This window comes from Trichosurus vulpecula, chromosome 5, assembly GCF_011100635.1.
Source record: "Trichosurus vulpecula isolate mTriVul1 chromosome 5, mTriVul1.pri, whole genome shotgun sequence".
Taxonomy (NCBI): domain Eukaryota; kingdom Metazoa; phylum Chordata; class Mammalia; order Diprotodontia; family Phalangeridae; genus Trichosurus; species Trichosurus vulpecula.
The window spans coordinates 185,841,913-185,864,477 of NC_050577.1; the positions used below are offsets into that span (position 1 = coordinate 185,841,913).

At 38.2% G+C, this 22,565-nt stretch overlaps 2 protein-coding genes across 2 annotated transcripts in view; one reads left to right on the forward strand and one right to left on the reverse strand.

Moving 5' to 3' along the window:
* PLCZ1 (phospholipase C zeta 1) overlaps positions 1-22,565 on the forward strand; it is a 97,131-nt gene that overhangs the window by 20,415 nt on the left and 54,151 nt on the right. Inside the window, exons 3-5 of the mRNA XM_036760662.1 lie at positions 2,745-2,946; positions 6,128-6,272; positions 18,766-18,915. Of these exons, the coding sequence (XP_036616557.1) occupies positions 2,745-2,946; positions 6,128-6,272; positions 18,766-18,915 (497 nt within the window). The remainder of the gene's footprint in view (positions 1-2,744; positions 2,947-6,127; positions 6,273-18,765; positions 18,916-22,565) is intronic.
* LOC118850389 (tubulin alpha-1 chain-like) lies at positions 439-1,696 on the reverse strand. Its single transcript, XM_036759748.1, has one exon. It carries the CDS (start codon positions 1,693-1,695, stop codon positions 439-441), a length of 1,257 nt encoding a protein of 418 aa, XP_036615643.1. The 5' UTR covers position 1,696.

Consider the following 22,565-nt stretch of genomic DNA (forward strand, 5'->3'; position numbering starts at 1 on the left):
TTTAATTCATATTTTGCCACTAGAAAACAACTATTGCTATTTAGTTTCCCATATTTTGAAGCATACTTAAATATATCAGTTCTACTGATTATACGAGAACAAAGGGCTATAAAGTTACAAATTATAGCTGTTATAATTTTTTTTCAAGTAAAAAAAGATTTTATTGTGGGGTGGTAGGAAAAGAGAAAGACACCAAAGCAAAAAGCAGCAGGGTCTGCAAGCTTCAGTGGGGTATTCAAAAAAAATGTTCATATTTATTTCAAGTAAGAAAAGATGTGGGGTGGTAGGAAAAGAGAAAGACACCAAAGATAGATGGGCCAGATGAGCATGTTTGCTGGATGCTGTCTAGTACTCTTCACTTTCGTCTTTGCCCTCTATAGAGTCTGTGCCTACCTCCTCATAATCCTTCTCTAGGGCAGCCAAATCTTCCCGAGCCTCCTAGAACTCTCCTTCCTCCATGCCTTCACCCACATACCAGTGCACAAATGCCTGCTTGGCATACATAAGGTCAAACTTGTGATCTAGACGGGCCCATGCTTTGGCAATGGCTGTTGTGTTACTCAGCATGCATAGTGCCCGCTGTACTTTTGCCAGGTCTCCACCAGGTACCACAGTTGGGGGCTGGTAATTGATACCAACCTTGAAGCCAGTGGGACACCAGTCTACGAATTGAATGGTTCTCTTAATCTTGATTGTGGCGATGGTGGCATTTACATCCTTGGGTACCACATCACCTCGGTACAGCATGCAACAGGCCATGTACTTGCCATCACGTGGGTCACACTTTACCATCTGGTTGGAGGACTCAAAGCAGGCATTGGAGATCTCTGCTACAGAGAGCTGTTCGTGATAGGCCTTTTCAGCAGAGACAATGGGCGAGTAGGTGATGAGGGGGAAGTGGATTCGAGGATAGGGCACCAGGTTGGTCTGGAACTCTGTAAGGTCTACATTGAGAGCGCCATCAAAGTGCAGGGAAGCAGTGATGGAGGACACAATCTGGCCAATGAGCCGGTTGAGGTTGGTGTATGTAGGGCGCTCAATGTCCAGGTTCTGGCGGCAGATGTCGTAGATTGCTTCATTGTCCACCATGAAGGCACAGTCTGAGTGCTCCAGTGTGGTGTGAGTGGTAAGGACGGAGTTATAGGGCTCCACTACAGCTGTGGATACCTGTGGGGCTGGGTAGATGGCAAACTCCAGCTTGGACTTCTTGCCATAGTCAACAGAGAGCCTCTCCATCAGCAGAGAGGTGAAACCTGAACCTGTGCCGCCTCCAAAGCTGTGAAATACCAGGAATCCCTGTAGCCCTGTGCATTGGTCTGACAGTTTTTGAACGTGCTCCAATACAAGATCAATTATTTCCTTCCCAACAGTGTAATGGCCCTGGGCATAGTTATTAGCAGCATCCTCTTTGCCAGAGATCAGCTGCTCAGGATGGAATAGCTGTCTATACATGCCAGTCCGAACCTCATCTATTACCGAAGGCTCCAAGTCTACAAAGACTGCTCTGGGGACATGCTTGCCAGCTCCAGTCTCACTGAAGAAGGTATTGAAGGAGTCATCACCAACCCCCAAAGTCCTATCACTGGACATGGTACCATTGGGCTGGATACCATGCTCTAAGCAATATAATTCCCAGCAGGCATTGCCCATCTGCACTCCAGCCTGGCCGACATGGATGGAGATACACTCGTGCATGGTGGCTCTGACTTGTGAAGACAGGAGGGTGCTGTTGACTGCAGACGAGTTACGGGTCTCTGCCAACACGGGAAATTCTAGCTGTTATAATTTACAAGGTACCATATAACACTTGTCCTTGAATGCACGCAGCTTCTGACATAGAAGTGTGCAAAATAGAGGTACATGCACTGTACGGTGCTGTCAGAGGTTATAGAACATGAAGAAGACACTACTCTTGCACTCAAGATGTTTATAATAAATAAGCAAACTCCTAACATTAAAGAAGATACCTGTGGAAGTGTGCATGTGTAGAGACGTATCTTTTTTTTAAGCAATAGAAGAGTTCTTGAAAAATTACATTAGTTGATTTTCTTCCTTAATCATAATTTAAAATACATTAGGAAAGCTTGCCATATAATGGAGTCCTGTGACAAATATTTTTGAAACTAAAAACTAAATAGTGAAGTAAATAATACTTAGTTTACCATTAAAAAAACCGATCTTTTATAGATTTTAGGTTAAGAGAAGTACATATGGCATATTTTAGGGCAATTAGGTGGCACAGTGGGTAGAAGATTTGGAATCAGTAAGAGATACTTATTATTTAAGTGACCTGGGGCAAGTTACATAACCTTGATAGTCTAAGTTTCTTCATATCTAAAGTTAGGATAATAATGGCAACTACTTCCGGAACTGTTGTGAAGGTCAGATGAGACAGTATATGCAAAGGACTTTGCCAATCTTAGAGAACTGTATGAATGCTAGCTATTATATTTTAAAATACTGGAACAAATTTATATGGATTTTATATACTTTGCTTCCTGATGATCAAATAAGAATGAAATCGTTTGAGATAATTAACTGAGAAATTTTATTAAATTAATTTTGAACTGGAAGATCTCAGAATTAACTTATTAAAATTTATATACCAGGACAGTTTGAAATTCTAGAAATTTTAACTATGTATAAATATTTCAGGGATAACATCCACTGCTAAATGTTTTGAAATAGGTGTACTTTGAATTGGTAAAAATAATTTTTGCTTTCTTTTTAATCTTTTTTTGTAGTGAAAAAACAACACCAGATGACAATTGAAGGATTTATAAGATATATGAACTCAAACGATTGCTTGCTATTTAAAAAGGGTTGCACACGTGTTTATCACGATATGACTCGTCCTTTAAGTGATTACTTTATTTCATCTTCCCATAATACCTACCTGATTTCTGGGCAGTTAATAGGGCCAAGTGACCTTTGGGGCTATGCAAGGTATTTATTTTTGCATTTAATTTGAAATATTGTGCCACCTAAAAAGCAGCTAGCTCCTGACCCATGCTTGTACCATATGCGGACCATCAGTTGACAGGAGTACAGAGTGTGTTTGGCATCTCACTGGAGCAGGTAGGCAATGACTATTCCTATCTGTGTGCCTCATAACCACCTACTTTGCTAGTGAGACATTTGACTAGTTTCCTATGTAAGGCCATGTCTATGCCCACTGACCAGTTAGGGGTAAAAAACGTTTTTTCTAGTTTCATAATTAATGAAGTTAATAAGATGAGAAAAAGAAAAATTGAATTCCTACTTCCACCGTACTACCACCACTGAAACTAGTTTGTGTTTGTTCCAGGGCTTGATATGGTTTGTAGATATGTATGTCCATAAAACTGTTTCTGTGCAATCCAGTGATTATATGCCATTCTCAATGTTTTAAATATAATTTCTGACCAACTTAATGAAAAGAAAGAATGCTTTTCATTTAGATAGCACATAATAATTTTTTAAAAGTACTTTCATGTGGATCATTGTATTGTAACAAATCTATACAATTTTGAAAGATCCCTCTTGATTTATACTCTATCATCACAACTGTGCCATTGAAATTAGGAGAAATTTCAAATTGGAACCAGTTTTCAAAATTTACATAAAAGGTATTTATAAAACATGTGCTTTCTAGTAGTAAAAGTGTGACACATTCAATCGATAGAGTTAAAATAACTACTTTGAACTTAAACCTAGAATTCAGGTCTAGTGTAATTACGCCAAAGACTTTATTCCAATAAATAACAAAGGCCAGTGCTTGGGAACTTGATGGATAACAGATTTTAGAAATTCAGTAGAGTAGAAACTGCTCTCTTGGTGGTTCTTTGATGGAGCCCAAACCTAATGCCAATAAAGAATTTCTAAACAAAAACTGATTTACTAATCTCTTTACCTCTAGCTGCAGAGAATGCGTGAATCAGACAGGTGAGAAAGTGAGCACCAGAGGCATAGTCCCTGATACATCACTCTCTTTAGAGGTGATGTTTTGTAAAATCAGCATGGAGTAGAAACAGGGCAAAATTGTGACATAGGTGAAACTCACCTTTGACTTCACTAGCATCAACATTCTGTGTTCTTTACACTTTCAGTGTAAACTTACACTTTGAGTGTAAATACTACAAATACTCCCCTAATCTGAGCATCCAGGATTCCTAATGTCTCTCCATTTTACTTACGATCAACATCTACCTCCTGGGCAAGATGAGATGAGGAGATGAATTAATTTCACTAAGATGTAAATGACTGATGAAACAATCATAAAAGAGTAGAGAATTTTAGAGTTGCAAGAGATCCAAGATTAATCCATTTAAGAGGTATTCACATTTTAACAAGAAGAAACACTTCACTCTAAAGCAGGAAAAAAAATCTGACCGTGGAATTTGGTGAATCAATAACACTATAACATCATACCACAGTGGCAGAGATACTGGAATCATGAGGAAATTGAGGCAAACAGGGTTTAGTGGCTTGCTGTAACAGCAAGTACCCTGGCACACCCAGGATGGCCTGCAAGCACAGGTTCTTTGATCTGCTTTTCTTAAAGGAAAGGCAACTTTAAGGGGGTCAACAATCTTACTTTAATTAAACATATATAAATCATTCATTAATTCAGGGGAAAGGTCAGCACCCTGAACCTGGAGAAAATACAAGCAGAGAGAAAATATAAGCAGAGAAAGTATCACAGAGATCAACAGATAGGGCTCCAACTGTCTGAACAAAGTAATACAACCACCTACATACACCACCAGATTGGGGGAGCATCAAACATCTGAGTAGTCAGGGGGTGTTAACTCAGAGTCCTGTCCAGGGAATCAAAAGATCCTTCTCATGAACAAGCACCCAAAGTAAAATACCAGCCTCAGAATATATATACACTTCTCAGAGCCAGAAGGTGTAACAAAACTGTTACTTGGTGCTACTGTGGCTGTGTAAGACCAATAATACCAGCAGAATGGAGGGCTGCTAGCACAGGTTCTTTGATCTGCTTTTCTAAGGAAAGCAACTTTAAGGGGTTTACAATCTCACTTTAATCAAATATACACATATCATTCACTTAGTTCAGAGGAAAAAGTCATCACCCTGAACTTCAGAGCAAATACAAACAGAAATTACAAACAGAGAAAATATGAATAGACCAAATAACCCAAATCAACAGACAGGCTTCTAGCTGTCTGACCAAAGCTATACATACACAGTTGCCAGAGAAAGAAGCACCAACAACTGGGTTTTCAAAGCCAGGGGGCTTCTTAACAGCTACCCAAAGTCTCATCTTCTCAAATCACGTGACACTCTTCCAGTGAGTGAGCCCCCATGCAAAATGCTAACCTTAGAGTATATATACCCTTTTTCAGGGCCCAAGGGCTTCACACCTCTCGTTACCTAATTAGCAAAAGAGTGTGGGCCTTCCTACAAACAAAGGCAAGACTCAATCAAAGGCACTGGATTGCCTTAGTGCTGAGAAGCACTTCAAAACAAAAGACAACAAATGTCCCACTTTGCTTGCCATTAGAGAAGGCTTCACAACCCTCATGACTCAGTGCCTAATTAGCTTAGTACCAACAGGTGTGAAAGCCTTCCTACAAGCAAGCCACCCCCTAAGCAAGCTTCCTCTTAGGCAAGTTCCTCTCCTAGTGGGCCCTATGTGACTCAGGATGAGTGATTGAACACATGTGGTCACATGGGCCTGTTAATGGATGGGGAAGATCTTCCTGTTTCATTAACTTTATACTCGTCCAGAGTCACACAACCAGTCAGGATCTGAGGCTGGATCTGAGTTCAAGAATATGAGTCTTCCTGACTCCAGGCCGGGTACTCTACCTGCTGTGCCACCTAGGTCTCCAAATGAAACCTAAGAAGGGACAAATTGAACACTGCAAGATTCAGGGAAATTTTTGATCTCATCCCAAGTCAGGTCCTTATAGTATGCCTTTGCTGGTTTCCATTAAGTCTTGTGATCCTCAGAATACTAAACTTGCTGATATATTAGGACAAATGTAAAAATGTATTTATTTAAAAAAATATAAGTGGGTTTTGGGGGGTGATCTGTTGTTCTAGGTTATTTGTTACCTTACTGACTTCCCTATACTGGTGAGATGTCTGAGAAGTATTTGGTTTTCATTTTATTCAGTGCCCTTGTGAAGGGATGTCGTTGTTTGGAAATTGACTGCTGGGATGGATCACAGAATGAACCTGTTGTATATCATGGCTACACACTAACGAGCAAGATTCTGTTTAAAACTGTCATCCAGGTGATCAACAAGTATGCATTTACGGTGTGTATGTACTGTTGTTAAAGTGTAATTACCTAATCCAGGCTCTTAGTAGTAGTATTAGCTTTAAATAACAATACTCAGGTTAGATTGTTAGATAAACAGGCAAGTGTATTTTACCAACACTATAAATTCATAGAACCTGAGTAGGAAGAGACCCTAGAGAACCAGTTCAGCTCATACCCAAATAGTAATACCCTCTATAACATATATGAGAGGTAACTATCTATTTTTCTATCCATTTGAATACTTCCAGAGAGGGGGAACTCACTACCTCCTAAAGCCATGGTATTCTATTTTGAGATTACTCTTAATTAGGAACTTCCTGCTATTAAGCCTAGATTTTCCTCCTTGCAACATTTACCCAATGTTCTGACTTCTGCCCTATTTGGGCCAAGTAGAACAAGTCCAATTTCTCTTCCATGTGACAAGACCTTCAAATTCTTAAAAACAATTCTCATATCCCTTTCTAAGTCTTCTCCAAGTGAAACACATCCATTTGCTTCAACTGATCCTCATATGAAATTATTCTTCATCATCCTGCTAGCCCTCCTTTGAGTGCTCTCCTTATCAAAATAGTGGCCAAACTGAACACAAGACTTCAAATTTTGTTTGTCATAGGCTTAGTACAGCAGGACTCTGACCCCCTTACATTTTCAGGCACAAAGCCTGTCTTAATACTGCCTAGGATCACGTTAGCTTTTCTTGGTTGCCACATCATACTGTTGACACATGTTGGATTTGCACTAAAATCCTATAAGCTTAATCTATATCTTAATCCTATAGCTTAATCTTATAATCTGTAAGATGGACAGAGACTGTTTATTCTTTGTATGTGTGTTCCCAGTTTAGTAAACACTTATTATGTATTTATTGATTGAATGCTTAATTAAGCACATCTCTTCAATATATCCTACACTGTCTCCTTTTCACTACTCTCACAGCTACTCCTATAATTTAGGTCCTCATCATCTTTTGTCTATGTGATTCAATCAATTAACAAGCTTTTTTGTATTTGGTCTTGGAAGCCATAGAGAAGTTTACTGAGGGACAGGGCATGACTGGTCAGACATGAGCTTTAGAGAAATCACTTTGCTGGCTGAATGGAGGATGAATTGGAATGGGGAGAGAGTTGAGGTAGACAACCCCACCAGCAGGCTATTATAATCGTGCAGGTGTGAGGTGATGAGGGCTTGCACTAGAATGGTGGCAGTGTTAGACAGAAGGAGGCCTAGTGGAGAGATGTAGTGAAGGTGAAATTTATAGGCTTTAGCAGCAGATTGGATATAGTGGGGGTGGGGTGGGGTGAGAGATAGTGAGGATCTAAGGATGACAAATAGTGTGCAAGCCTGAGGAACTGGGAGGTTAGTGTCAAATTCAAATAGAAAAGTGGCCACTAAATCATAGATAAGGATCCCTGAAGGCCACATATTGACTTAAGAAAGTCACATTATCAAGAAAACCTTCAGTGTTAGCCACATTCCATTGTATTTTTGTTTATTTTCTTAAATACTTCTCAATTACGTTTTAATCTGATTTGGCATTATGGAGTATTATGGTCACATGTTTGACACCTCTGCTTTACAATAATAAGGAAGTTAGGAGGGAGGAGAAGATTTAGAGGGGGAAACATAATGAGTTCAATTTTGGAAATGTTGAGTTTGAGATGGCCACTGGACATATGGTCCAAGAGGGCTGAAAGGAAGTTGAAGGCACAAGACTAGAGATCAGTAGAGAGGCTAGGGCAAATAGGTAGATTTTCAGATTCAGTAGCAAGAGAGGTGATAATTAAATCCATGTATGCTGATGAAATCACTAAGTGAAATAGTACAGAGGGAGAAGAGAAAGGGGTCCAGGAAAGAACCCTATGGGACACCTATGATTAGAGGGTGTGATCTGGGAGACAATTTAGCAGAAGAGACAGAGAAATGGTCAGATAGGTAGGAGGAGAACCAGGAGAGGCTGGAGCACCTCAGACCTAGAGAGAATAGAATATTGTAATGGCAAACAGGGTGAGACTTTTTGTTCTCTTTTGTTTTGGAGTGCTTTTCAGCACTAAGGCAATCAAGTGCCTTTGAGTCTTGCCTTTGTTTCAATCAAGATTCTTTGATTGAGTTGGGAGTCTTTGATGACCTGCTTAAGTCACAGGAAGGCTTAGGTTACATGGGTTTGAGTCCCATGGTTGTGATGCCCTCTGACCCTGAAGAAGTACAGATACACGCTGAGGTTAGGATTTTGCTTTGGGGGCTCATTCATTGGAAGATTGTTCCTGTGATTTGGCCAGATGAGACTCTGGGTGGTAGCTGTTGGAGCACAGCCCCAGCTTTGAAAACCCGGATGTTGGTGCTTCTCTCCCCGGTAACTATGTATGTAATGCAGACAGATAGAAGCCTATCTGCTGATCTTCTTTCTATTGGCTCTGTTTACATAACTTCTGCTTGTAATTTCTGTTTGTGTTTTTTTCTGAAGTTCAGGGTGCTGGCTTTTCCCCCTGAACTAAATGAATGATATATGTATGTTTTTTTTTTAATTTAAATTTATTTATTTGACATATTTAGTTTTCAGCATGGATTTTCACAATAGTTTGAATTACAAATTTTCTCCCCATTTCTACCCTCCCCCCCCCACTCCAAGATGGCGTATATTCTGGTTGCCCTGTTCCCCAGTCAGCCCTCCCCTCTATCACTTCCCTCCCCTCTCATCCCCTTTTCCCTTCCTTTCTTGTAGGGCAAGATAAATTTCTACGCCCCATTGCCTGTGTATCTTATTTTTTAATTGCATGCAAAAATTTTTTTTTTTGTTTTTGAACATCTGATTTTAAACCTTTGAGTTCCAAATTCTCTCTCCTCTTCCCTTCCCACCCATCCTCCCTAAGAAGTCAAGCAATTCAACATAGGCCACATGTGTATCATTATGTATAACCCTTCCACAATACTCATGTTGTGAAAGACTAACTACATTTTGCTCCTTCCCAACCCATCCCGCTTTATTGAATTTTCTCCCTTGACCCTGTCCCCTTTCCAAAGTGTTTGTTTTTGATTACCTCCACCCCCATCTGCCCTCCCCTCCATCATCCCCCCCCTTTTATTTTTTTTTTATCTTCCTCCCTCTTCTTTCCTGTGGGGTAAGATACCCAATTGGGTATGTATGGTATTCCCTCCTCAGGCCAAATCTGATGAGCGCAAGGTTCACTCATTCCCCCCTCACCTGCCCTCTCCCCTCCTCCCACAGAACTGCTTCCTCTTGCCACCTTTATGCGAGATAATCCACCCCATTCTATCTCTCCCTATCTCCCTCTCTCAGCATGTTGCTCTCTCATCCCTTAATTTCATTTTATTTCTTTTAGATATCTTCCCTTCATCTTCAACTCACCCTGTGCCTGCTCTCTCTCTTTAACATATATATATATATATATATACACACACACATACACATATATATATACATACATACACATACATACACATACACATAGATATATACATACATACACATTTACTTATATATATACATAAACATATATATATATATGTGTGTGTGTATATATATATATATACATATATATATGCAAATTCCCTTCAGCTACCCTAATACTGAGGTCTCATGAATCATACACATCATCTTTCCATGTAGGAATGTAAACAAAACAGTTCAACTTTAGCAAGTCCCTTGCAATTTCTGTTTCTTGATTACCTTTTCATGCTTCTCTTGATTCTTGTGTTTGAAAGTCAAATTTTCTATTCAGCTCTGGTCTTTTCATTGAGAAAGCTTGAAAGTCCTCTATTTTATTGAAAATCCATATTTTGCCTTGGAGCATGATACTCAGTTTTGCTGGGTAGGTGATTCAAGGTTTTAATCCAAGCTCCATTGACCTCCGGAATATCTCATTCCAAGCCCTTCGATCTCTTAATGTAGAAGCTGCCAGATCCTGGGTTATTCTGATTGGGTTTCCACAATACTCAAATTGTTTCTTTCTGGCTGCTTGCAGTATTTTCTCCTTGATCTGGGAGCTCTGGAATTTGGCAACAATATTCCTAGGAGATTTCTTTTTTGGATCTATTTGAGGAGGTGATCGATGGATTCTTTCAATTTCTATTTTGCCCTGTGGCTCTAGAATATCAGGGCAGTTCTCCTTGATAATTTCTTGAAAGATGATATCTAGGCTCTTTTTTTGATCATGGCTTTCAGGTAGTCCAATAATTTTTAAATTATCTCTCCTGGATCTATTTTCCAGGTCAGTGGTTTTTCCAAGGAGATATTTCACATTGTCTTCCATTTTTTCATTCCTTTGGTTCTGTTTTATAATATCCTGATTTCTCATAAAGTCACTAGCTTCCACTTGCTCCAATCTAATTTTTAAAGTAGTATTTTCTTCAGTGGTCTTTTGGACCTCCTTTTCCATTTGGGTAATTCTGCCTTTCAAGGCATTCTTCTCCTCATTGGCTTTTTGGAGCTCTTTTGCCACTTGAGTTAATCTATTTTTTAAGGTGTTGTTTTCTTCAGTGTATTTTTCAGTGCTTTTTTGGGTCTCCTTTAGCAAGTCATTGACTTGTTTTTCATGGTTTTCTTGCATCCTTCTCATTTCTCTTCCCAATTTTTCCTCTACTTCTCTAACTTGCTTTTCCAAATCCTTTTTGAGCCCTTCCATGGCCTGGGACCAGTTCATGTTTTTCTTGGAGGTTTCTGTTGTAGGCTCTTTGACTTTATTAATTTCTTCTGTCTGTATGTTTTGGTCTTCTTTGTCAGCAAAGAAAGAATGCAGAGTCTGAGACTGAATCTCGGTGTGTTTTCGCTGCCTGGCCATAATCCCAGCCAACTAACTTGACCTTTGAGTTTTTCAGTGGGGTATGACTGCTTGTAGACTACAGAGTTCTATGTTCCACGTTTTGGGGGGAGGTGCCAGCTCTGCCACACTAGCACTGCTCCTTCCCCAAGAACCCCCAACCCGAACTGGGCTCAGATCTTCGGCAGGCTGTGCACCCCTGCTCTGATCTGCCACTTAATTCCTCCCACCAGGTGGGCCTGGAGCCGGAAGCAGCAGCAGCCCTAGCTGCCCCACCTCCGCTGCCCCCGGGGCTGGAAGCCGAACCGCGAGCTCCTTCCACTTTCCGCAGCTTTTCCCACTAACCTTCTCTGTTGTCTTTGGTGTTTGTGGGTTGAGAAGTCTCGTAACTGCCGCAGCTCACTGAATCAGGGCGCTAGGGCATGCTCTGCCCGGTTGCTGGTCTTGTTGGTCCACGCCGCTCAGGCTGGGCTCTGCTCCACTCCGTTTCCAGCTCCCAGCTCCGTGCGGGATAGACCTCACCCAGAGACCATCCAGGCTGTCCTGGGCTGGAGCCCTGCTTCCCTCTGCTGTTCTGTGGGTTCTGCCGTTCTAGAATTGGTTCAGAGCCATTTTTTATAGGTTTTTGGAGGGGCTCGGCAGGGAGCTCAGGCTGGTCCCTGCTTTCCAGCCGCCATCTTGGCTCCACCCAGCCTATATGTATGTTTAATTAAAGTAAGATTGTTAACCCCCTAAAGTTACTTTCCTTAGAAAAGCAGATCAAAGAACCTGTGCTAACAGCCTTCCTGTGTGCTGGTGTTATTGGTCTTACACAGCCACAGCAGCAGCAAGTAGCATTGTTGTTACAAAAATCAAGGAGGAGAGAGTGACCAACCAGGTCAAAGGCTGCAGAGAGGTTGAAGATTGAGAAGAGGTCATTGAATTTGGCAATTAAGAGATCAATTAAGAGAACCACAGTTTTTTATCTTATGATCTAATATCCATCTATATGGAACAGTAAACTCATGGATTCTGGGAAAGTTTCTCATACACTAATCAAAGCCACACGAATGGGCTTAACAAATTTGCAAAGCCAATGATATAAGGTGAGGCACATTTTCCCCTTTTTCATTTTCTTTCACTGCCTCAGCCAATTATAAAGCAATAAGATAAAATATATATCTTGGAGCAGAGGTAACAGAAAATATCATATCTCTCTACAAGCACTGTTCTAAAGCCCCTGGGAATAGAGGAAAACAGGTCAAATGTCACTAATGTATATCATTGAGATGATCTTTCTTGAACATGAGAGGAAAGCTGGAAACCATAAACTGATCATGCCCATATAGGTGGTGGAAACTTAGGTTTACATGTGGCCCTAAAGAATTGCCCATATGGATCTCTAGCCCTCTACTGCCTCAGAGGATTCTAAATACAAATTTCCAATAAATGTCATTGGGATGCATATTTTTATATATCTCTTACTTCTCTAGTCAGTCTGCTGGTTTACCATTTGCTGCCAAGTAATAATGAAAAATGGTCAGAAAGCCTTTAATTCTCTCTTTAATTTTCCCCTATGGTCTTAGAATAGAACTAATTTAGGTAGTCCATAATTCTCAGAGACATAATACCACTGGAAAAATAATGGTGTTTAAAAGTATGGTGTGTGTGTGTGTGTGTGTGTGTGTGTGTGTGTGAGAGAGAGAGAGAGAGAGAGAGAGAGAGAGAGAGAGAGAGAGAGACTGAGAGAGAGAGAGAGACTGAGAGAGATTTTGGAGTACTTTGGTTTCATTGCAAAAAATGCCCAATTTTTCAAATCCCACCTAGCCCCTCTCTTTTCTTCTACTTCTTTATTTCTTGATATACCTTATTGCCCATAGGCAATTCTGTCTAAGATATGTGAACTGATGAACTAACTCAACGAGTCTCCACCCAACTGCATTTCATAATCTTTGCAATGTGCATTCTTCATCTTCGCTTGGTTTTTCCTGTGCCAATTGTTAGGTCAATCTCTTGATTGTCTATAAATCTAATTTGAAGACCTATGCAATATCTTGAGCTATATCAATCTTGACTTTCTTATTATGAATAAAAGCAGAACATGCCCATACATTGTAGTTAAATAAAAAGATAACTCACTAATTTCTCCTCAGAGAGGCATACAAAGGAGTTTGTATCAATTTTGTTATTTGTTTAGCTCTACAAAGTACCTGTTGGTAGTCTAATTGGTATAACTCTAAATCTGTAAATTAGTTTAGGTAGTTTGGTTATGTATATAATGTATATTATGTATATTACTTATGCATTAAGTTGGCATGGCCCAATCATGCATAATGATTATTCTTCCAATTACTTAAGTCATTCTATATTTCTTTCAAATTGTTTTCATCTTGTATTCAAAGGCGATGATCTTTCATATGGCTGTTAATACTGTGAAATTTTTTCAAGAATTATTGATTCCTATCCTTTGCATATACACATACATATCAATTTGGGTACCAGTTCTTAGTTTTACAAGTCTGACTTATTTTCATGTATGTATATATGCATATATGTATATTATATTGAATAGCAGACCCCTATAAAGATTTTTCTCACTTGATGGTTCTCTTTTTGCCCCAGCTATACTAATTTAATCTATGCAAAATATTTTCAATTTTATGTAACTGAAATTATTTATTTTTTGTCATTACCCTTCTCCCTTGTTTCAGTTAGAACTCTAATTCTAACCATAGCTCTAGAAATCATATGAGCTTTTTTTTTCTTATGAATTCTTGATTTTTTGGCCATTACTATTCAGGTCACAAGACCATTTTACATTTATTGTTGCATGTGGTACAAGGTACAGAGGCATTGTGGTATAATGAATACAGAACCAATCCTAGAGTCAGAAGGATATAAATTTAAATCCTACTTTTGATACATACTCTCTGTATAAACCTGAACAAATAATTTTACCTCTCAGTGCCCCAAGCACTTATTTTCTAAAACTATAATTTGCAGAGAAATGATTGACCTGCCTTAGTAGAGGGAGTTTCTTCATTGGGAACTCCCTATACCAATGAAATCACAGGTCTGATACTACAAAATGATATATTATTGGCCTTAGCCCAATTTTTGCCAAACTGCTTTCCATTTTTTCCACAGATGTTCTTGGGAAAAGGTAGTTCTTCCTCAAATAATTCTTGCTCTCTCTTTATAATTGAGTTGTTTCTGATTCTTTTTTGTCTATTTGCTTCCACTGATCTGCTTTTCTATTTTTTAAACCAATATCAAGTAGTTTTAATGATTCCAACTTCATGATACCATTTGAAGACTGGAAGAGCTATTCTCCCTTTATTCCTACATTTTTCCTTATTTTCCTTGAGATTCTGGACTTTGTTCCTCCAAATGAATACTAAGTACCTATTGGTAATCTAATTGGTATAACTCTAAATCTGTAAATTAATTTAGATAGTGTGGTTATTTATCTATCATATATGATGTATATTACTTACACATTAAGTTGGCATGGCCCAATCATGCATAATGATTATTATTCCAATTACCTAAGTCATTCTATATTTCTTTAAGGAGTGCTTTGTAATTGCAATTATGAAAGTCTAGAGTCTGAAGTGTGCCTTAGTAGATTGACTCTCAAATATTTATGCATTTTGCAGCTACTTGGAATGGGACTTCTCTTTTTATTATTTCTTTCTGGATTTGGTTATTGCTGTGTCTACATGCTGATGGTTTTCATAAATTGAATCTATGCTACTACTTTACTGAAGATTAGATTCTTTGCTGTTTCTCTTGGATTTTCTAAGTAAACTACCATCTAATCTGCAAATAGGGACAATTTTCTCTCTTCTTTTCCTGTTTATGCCTTTAATTTCTTTCTCCTATTTTATTGCTGTAGTTAGCATTTCTATAACTATGTGAAAAAAAAAACAATGAGGAGAGGGATCTTTCTTACTTTACTCCTGTATTTTATTGGGAAACTTTTAGTGTATCTCCATTGCAAAAAAATGTTAGTTTCTCCTACCCAGAGAACACTGCTTGCCCTCATCTTGAATCTTCTGTTGCATTCCTCCCCCACTATCCAGTCAGTCTTTATTGATTTTATTTTCATTATATTCCTTGCATCCATCCTCTTCTTTCCCACTCATAGTTACTATCATAATTCAGGTATTTGCCACCCTTTTTCTGGACTGTAGTAATAGCTTTCTAATTGGACTCTCTGCTTCTCTGTTTTTCTCTCTCCAATCCACTCTCTACAGAGTTGCCAAAATAATTTGCCTAAGGCATAAAAATCTGATCATATCATTCCCTTGCTAAAAATTTTTAGCGTTTCTATATTCACACTCTTTAGCTTAACATTTAGAGCCCTCTACATTCCAGATTCAACTTAACCTTTCCAAATTTATTTCATATTAATCTCTTTTACTTACATTATATTCTACTCACATTAGTCAACTACACCAACTATTTCTGGTTCTTGGCATTCCAGATATAACAGAGGTTTGAGAACTGACTGGCATTCTGAGACTTTTTTTTAAGATCAGAGGGACAAACATTCCCTTGCATTCCTGAAAGTTTTTTGAATTTTTGTGATATTTGATTTGGGAGAGGGGGATTTGAGTCACACTTGGGAGTTTTAAGAGACACACATAGACTTCATCAGGGCAGATTGAGAAGAAGGATCAGGGAATTAACAAGCTGAAGTGGAAAATATTGGTGGTACAGGAGGAACATCTGGCAGAAGAAACTGAAAAAGAAGAAACAAGAGTTAGAACTGAAAGTATGGAGGAATTGTTGCAGAGAAGGGGGAGAACAAGGTGGGCCATATAGCCTTTTAGGCAGATGATGATGAGGATGATGATGATGACAATGATAATCTAGCATTTATGTAGCAGCTAGCATTTGTGTAGCATCTACTACATGCAAGCCACTGTGCTAAGTGCTTCGCAAATATCTCCTTTGGTCCTCACAACAGCCCTGGTAATTAGGTGCTATTATCATCTCTGTTTTACAGTTGAGGAAACTCAGGCAAATAGAGGTTAAGTGACTTGCCAAAAGTTGCACAGCTAATGTCTGAGGCTGGATTTGAACTCAGGTCTTCCTGACCACAAGTTCAACACTATCTACTATGCTATCTAGCTGCCAGATGCCTAACTGCATCTCAGAAATTAGAACTCAGGGTGAGGACCACTTTGTTCTGAGGTATTTAGAGAAGCCATACAGTCCAATTTGATCTCTCCCTTTTCTGATTCTACTTTCACCTACCTCTTTCATGTCTTCTCTTTGATTTTTTTTGTCAGGTGTTGCCCCTGTACAAATGATTCCTGTTTAGGTCACTATATCTTGAGTGAGACTGGGGATGCTCTCTCCCTGTTGCTTCCTATCAGTCTGCTTTGTTGCAGGCTATGTATGTCTTTTAAAACTCTCAGGTGTGACTCAGATCTCTTCCAGTTCAAAGGCTGAAGTAGTTAAAGTCACTTTAAGGACTTCAAGGGAATGCTCATCCACCTTAAAGTATAAATCCCAGTGTAGCCAGCATGCTGTGAACTCATGATTGCAAAGTATGTCTGGCTATATCTGCTTCCCCAGGGCTCTTGGGGTAAAATTGACAGGGTTGAGGCCACTTTCTTTAATATTATAAGCTTGGGTACCTATTCTGGGTGTGTTTTCTCCACTGTTAACCAACAGTGCCTAGATGCTCAGTTCCATTTAACCAATTAGTTTTTACAAGGGAATATTAACTTCTAAGATATAGCAAGAATGGAACTACAAATATTCCCCACCTCCCAATAGCTTAGAGGCACAATTCTTCCCTCTATTATCTTTGTCATTGGGAAGAATGAGCTCAGGTTTAATATAGTGTTGATCTTACCAAATTCACATTCAAATGTGGCATGACTAATGGATGAGTCCTTTCCTTAGCTATCACTGGGATGAGTCCTTGCTCTTTGAGGTACTGATGCTGGGCTGTCTGAAAAACTAATCATGGACTCAATTCTTGGACTCCCAGATGCCTTACTGTCCTGATCTCTTGAAAACTCACAAAGCTGTAGATTCCAGATTAATTTATTTCACCTAAAGTGATAAATTAAGGCAAAGAATTGAGGCCTGTTTTCTTGGGGCCACATGTTGGCCTCGGATGGGGAGAGAGTCTGACACTTCTCCCCTTACACCATGAAGAGGCTGCTATTAAAACATGTGGCTTGCATACTGTAATCACTTTCACAATGCTTATTCATCCTCTGGTTTCTATAAGGCACTTCCTTTACATATCCTCACAGATCTCCCAGAAGCAACTCTCCACAGCCTTGTGTGTGTGTGTGTGTGTGTGTGTGTGTGTGTGTGTGTGTGTGTGTGTAATTGCATCAGTGGCATCCTGACCGTACTTTCAGGGTTTGAGCTCATTGTTCAGTCCTCTGTTACACCAGAATGTTAATTAGTTCTCAAACCCCTACTGTTTATGCCTCATCTCTGTCCCTTTGGACAAATTGTTCCACCATACCTGAAATGACCTCTTCATCTCCACCTCTTAGAAACCCTGGCATCCTTTGTTAGGACAGACAAAGTGGGACTTTTTACTGCTTTTTCTCAGCACCAAGGCAATCAAGTGCCTTTGATTGAGTCTTGCCTTTGTTTGTAGGAAGGCCCAAAACCTTTTGCTAATTAGGTAATGAGAGGTGTGAAGCCCTTGGGCCCTGAAAAAGGGTATATATACTCTGAGGTTAGCATTTTGTGTGGGGCCCACTCATTGGAAGAGTCCTGGTGTGGAGACTCTGAGTAGCCGTTAAGGAGCGTCCCTGGCTTTGAAACCCAGATGTTGGTGCTTCTCTCTCTGGTAACTATGTATCTATAGCTTTGGTCAGACAGCTGGAAGCCTGTCTATTGATTTGTGTTATTTGGTCTGTTTTATATTTTCTCTGTAATTTCTGTTAGTATTTGCTCTGAAGTTCAGGGTGCTGACTTTTTCCCTTGAGCTAAGTGAGTGATGTATGTATGTTTAATTAAAGTGAAATTATAAACCCCTTACAGTTGCTTTCCTTAGAAAAGCAGATCAAAGAACCTGTGCTAGCAGCCTTCCTGTGTGCTGGGGTTATTGGCTTTACACAGCCACAGTAGTGGCAAGTAGCATTGTTGTTACATCCTTCAAGGCTCGGTTTAGGTGCCAACTTCTATGGGAAGCCTCTCCCATTTACTTCAGTGCTTTCTCCTTTGGAAAATTACATTGTATATATTTACCTGTGAACATGCTATTGCCCTCCTGTAAACTCCTGTAAGTAAGTAAGATTGTAAACTCCTGGAGATCTTTGTATCTATTTGTCTTTATATCTCTATGAATTGCATATAGTAAATGTTTTATAGATGTTTATTGAATTAACAGCATCCCTTGAGAATGTCCCCTTCACTTTAAACAAACCTATTGCTTTTCCCTATTTGCTCTTCTGGGGACACTTTCATCTGTACATAATTATTTTACTTGTTTGCAACTGCCCATTATTTTAGAAATTTATGTTTAAAAAAGGAAATATCACGTAGTTGCTTTTTCCTTATCTAAATTGTGTCAGCTCTCTCCTCCACTTTTTGTTTGTTTGAAACCCACAAGAACTTCTCTTGTTCCCTTTTCCAAGGTCCCCAAACTTTTAAAATGTATGAAAAACCCAAAGAATTTATATGATTATTTTCAATAAAATTATTTTGTCTTTCTGGTGACTAATCTTAATCACAATCTCTTTTTAGGCATCTGACTATCCAGTGGTACTCTCTCTAGAAAATCACTGCTCCCCTCATCAACAAGAAATAATGGCAAGTAATTTACAAAGTATTCTTGGGGATACACTTCTTTCTGATGTGCTTGAAAATTTTCCAAATGAATTACCTTCACCTGAGGTAACTATAGCATAGGTTAATATAGCTTTGTAAATATAAGAATGTTCTTTTCTCTCCTATTCCTAATCCTTCTTCCACACAACTGCCCAATGTGAATTATTTAAGATTCCAGCAATTCAGGTTTTTGAGTTAAGTTGTGATGATTTGGTTTACTGTTTTAGAATTTTTATATTTTAACTGTGATCTTGATTATGCTGGGTAAATTATGGATTGTAACTCTTCAGTTAAGATATCAATTAAAGACATATTTATAACATGTGAATATATACCTAAGTTCAAAATTATTTCAGTATAATATAGAGGAAGGAAGTCCTCAACACGGGTTCATACTTCTATGTAATCATAAACAAACCCCTTAACCTTGAGGGCAGGGCCTGTTTCATTTCTGCTTTTTGTCTGTAGTGCCAAGTATGATTTCTGGCACGTAGTAAGTAATGAACGAATGCTTGCTGATTAATAAATGAACTATTCTTACCCACTGTAACCTCATTTGTGAAATGGGGATAATATTTTTGCTACTTAAATCACAGGCTTATTAAGAAAATAAAATGTAAGTATATTGTGTTAAAGCACTTTGTAATTATAAATGCTATACAACTATAAGTTGACTAATCATTTTCATTAATTATTAATAATGTTTTGTGCTTTCTCCTTCAAATTGTCTTGTATTTACGTGTTGAACTCTTCCTGTTCTCCAGGAAAATGTAAGCTCTTGAGGGCAGGGACTTATTTTTTTCCCTTTACATCTCCAGTGTCTAGCATCGTGCCTTGCTACCTAATTTCATTGCATAATACTTGCTACATTTATTCATTACACAAAAGGTAATGAATAAATGCTTCTTGAATGAAATTGAATTTATAAAACCATAATAAAGAATTGAGGAATAAAGGCAAAAGAAGGGACGTGAACAGGTAGTCCTCTGAGACCCGTCAAATAGCTTTCCAGGCAAGGAAAATTTTTCATGCTAAGATTTTAGGTCAAGTCAATAAAAAGCATTCAATTTCTTCTGAAAAAAAATGCTATTGGAGTTTGTAGGAAGAAGAAACTGTGTCCAGTATGGGGGAGGGGCACATTATAGAACCTTTATTGAAAGAATTGGTAATTTAGATTGACATTGAAGGATGTTTAGGATTTGGATAGGTGGACATGATTGTAAGGCATTCTAGATGAGGTAGATAGGGACACAATGCAAGCATATCTGCAGAGATCAGAAAGCATGGGATATGTATGGGAATCCAAATTGATTAAAGGATAGGGTACATATACAAAAGTCATGGGAAATAAAGATAGAAAATTGATTGAGGCCAATACATGCAGCATTTTTAATACCAAGTTGAGAATTTGAATTTCTTGTAGTGGGCAGTGAGGAATCACTAAAGACTGTTGATTAAGGGGTTGACAAGAATCAATAAATGAACAAATGACTCATTAAAGCTCTGCTTTAGAAGATTAATCTAGTAATAGTACCTAGAATGTCACAGATTAGTTTCAAAGAGATGAGAAGAATGTGGACTAATTCAGAGGCTGCTTTAATGGTATAAATAAGATGTATTAAAGACCTGTACTAGGGGGAATATAATTGATTTGATAAATTTTGAGGAAGAAGAAGCAATATGATTTGGTAAATGACTGGATATATGAGTGATAGAGAAAGAAACAAAGGTGACTGAAGTTTTGAGCCTGGGGGATTAGTAGAATAGTGTCATTAATGGAAAAGGGAAAGAAAGATGAGCAAATAACCAGGTGCTACATCTCCTAAAAATATTTTCTGTAATCATGTTAGTTAGGCTATTATCTTATCTCTCCTTCCATTTCTAATTTTTTTAAAAAATATTTATTTAGTTTTAGTTTTCAACATTCACTCCCATAGAATTTTGAGTTCTAAATTTTCTCCCCATCCCTCTCCTGCCCCCTCTCCAAGATAGTGTGCAATCTGATATGGGCTCTACATATATATATATATATATATATATATATATATATATATATATATATATATATATATACACATATATTTTCACATTAGTCATATTGTAAAGAGGAATTAGAACCAATGGGTGAAACCATGAGAAAGAAAAAATTACAACAATAAAGAAGGAAAATAGTATGCTTTGACTTGCATTCAGACTCCATATTTCTTTCTCTGGATATGGATAGAATTTTCCATCATGTCTTTTGGAGTTGTCTTAGATCCTTGCTTTGCTGATTAGAGCTAAGTCTATCAAAGTTAGTCATTGCACAATGTGGCTGTTATTGTGTACAAGTCCTCCTGGTTCTGCTCACTTCACTCAGCATCAGTTTATGTAAGTCTTTTCTGAAGTTGGCTTGCTCATCATTTTTTGTGGAACAATAGTATTCCATTACATTCATATGCTATAACCTGTTCAGCAATTCCCCAATTGATGGGTATCCCCTCAACTTCCAGTTCTTGGCCACCACAAAAAGCATTGCTATAAATATTTTTGTACATTTGGGTCATTTTCTTATTTTTATGATCTCTTTAGGATATAGTCCTTGACATGCTATTGCTGGGTCAAAGGGTATGTACAGTTTTATAGCCCTTTGGGCATAGTTCCAAATTGCTCTCTAGAATGGTTGAATCAGTTTGCAACTCCACCAACAATGCATTAGTGTTCCAGTTTTCTTACATCTTCTCCAATATTTATCATTTTTCTGTTTTGTCATGTTAGTCAAGCTGATAAGCATGATGTGGTACACATTTGCATTTCTCTAATCAATAATGATTTAGAGCATTTTTCATATGACCATAGATAGCTTTAATTTCTTCCTCTGAAAACTGCCTGTTCATTTATCAAATGGGAAATGACTTGTATTTTTATAAATTTGACTCAGTTCTCTTTATATTTTAGAAATGAGGCCTCTATCAGAGACATTGGTTGTAAAATTGTTTACCAGCTTTCTGCTTCTCTCCTAATCTTGGTTACATTGGCTTCGCTCATGCAAAAACTTTTCAATTTAATGTAATCAAAATGATCCATTTTGCATTTCATAATGTTCTCTCTCTCTTGTTTGGTCATAAATTCTTCCATTCTCCTTAAATCTGACAGATAAACTATTCCTTGCTCTCCTAATTTGCTTATAGTATCAGTCTCTCTATCTGAATTGTGTACCCACTTTGACTTTATCTTGGTATATTGTGTAAGATGTTGGTCTATGCCTAGTTTCTACCATACTATTTTCCAGTTTTCCTGGCAGATTTTGTTAAATAGTGAGTTTTTATCCTAGAAGCTGGAGTCTTCAGGTTTATTGAACAGTAGATTACCAAAGTCATTGACTACTGTGTCTTGTGTACCTAACCTATTCCATTGATCCACTCCTCTATTTCTTAGCCAGTACCAAGTAGTTTTGATGATAGATGCTTTATAATATATAGCTAGGCTATCTTCCCTTGCATTTCTTTTCATTAATTCCATTGATATTATGGGCCTTTTGTCCTTCCAGATGAATTTTGTAATTATTTTCTAGCTCTATAAGTTTTTTTGGTAATTTGATTGGTATGGTATTGAATAAGTAAATTAATTTAAGTAGAATTGTCATTTTTATTATATTAGCTCGGCCTACCCATGAGCGACTGATATTCTTCCAGTTGTTTAGACCTGATTTTATTTGTGTGAAGAGTGTTTTATAA

What these genes read in the sequence shown, in the direction of transcription:
- LOC118850389 (XM_036759748.1), bottom strand. Translation starts at nt 1,695, where the DNA reads ATGCACGAGTGTATCTCCATCCATGTCGGCCAGGCTGGAGTGCAGATG.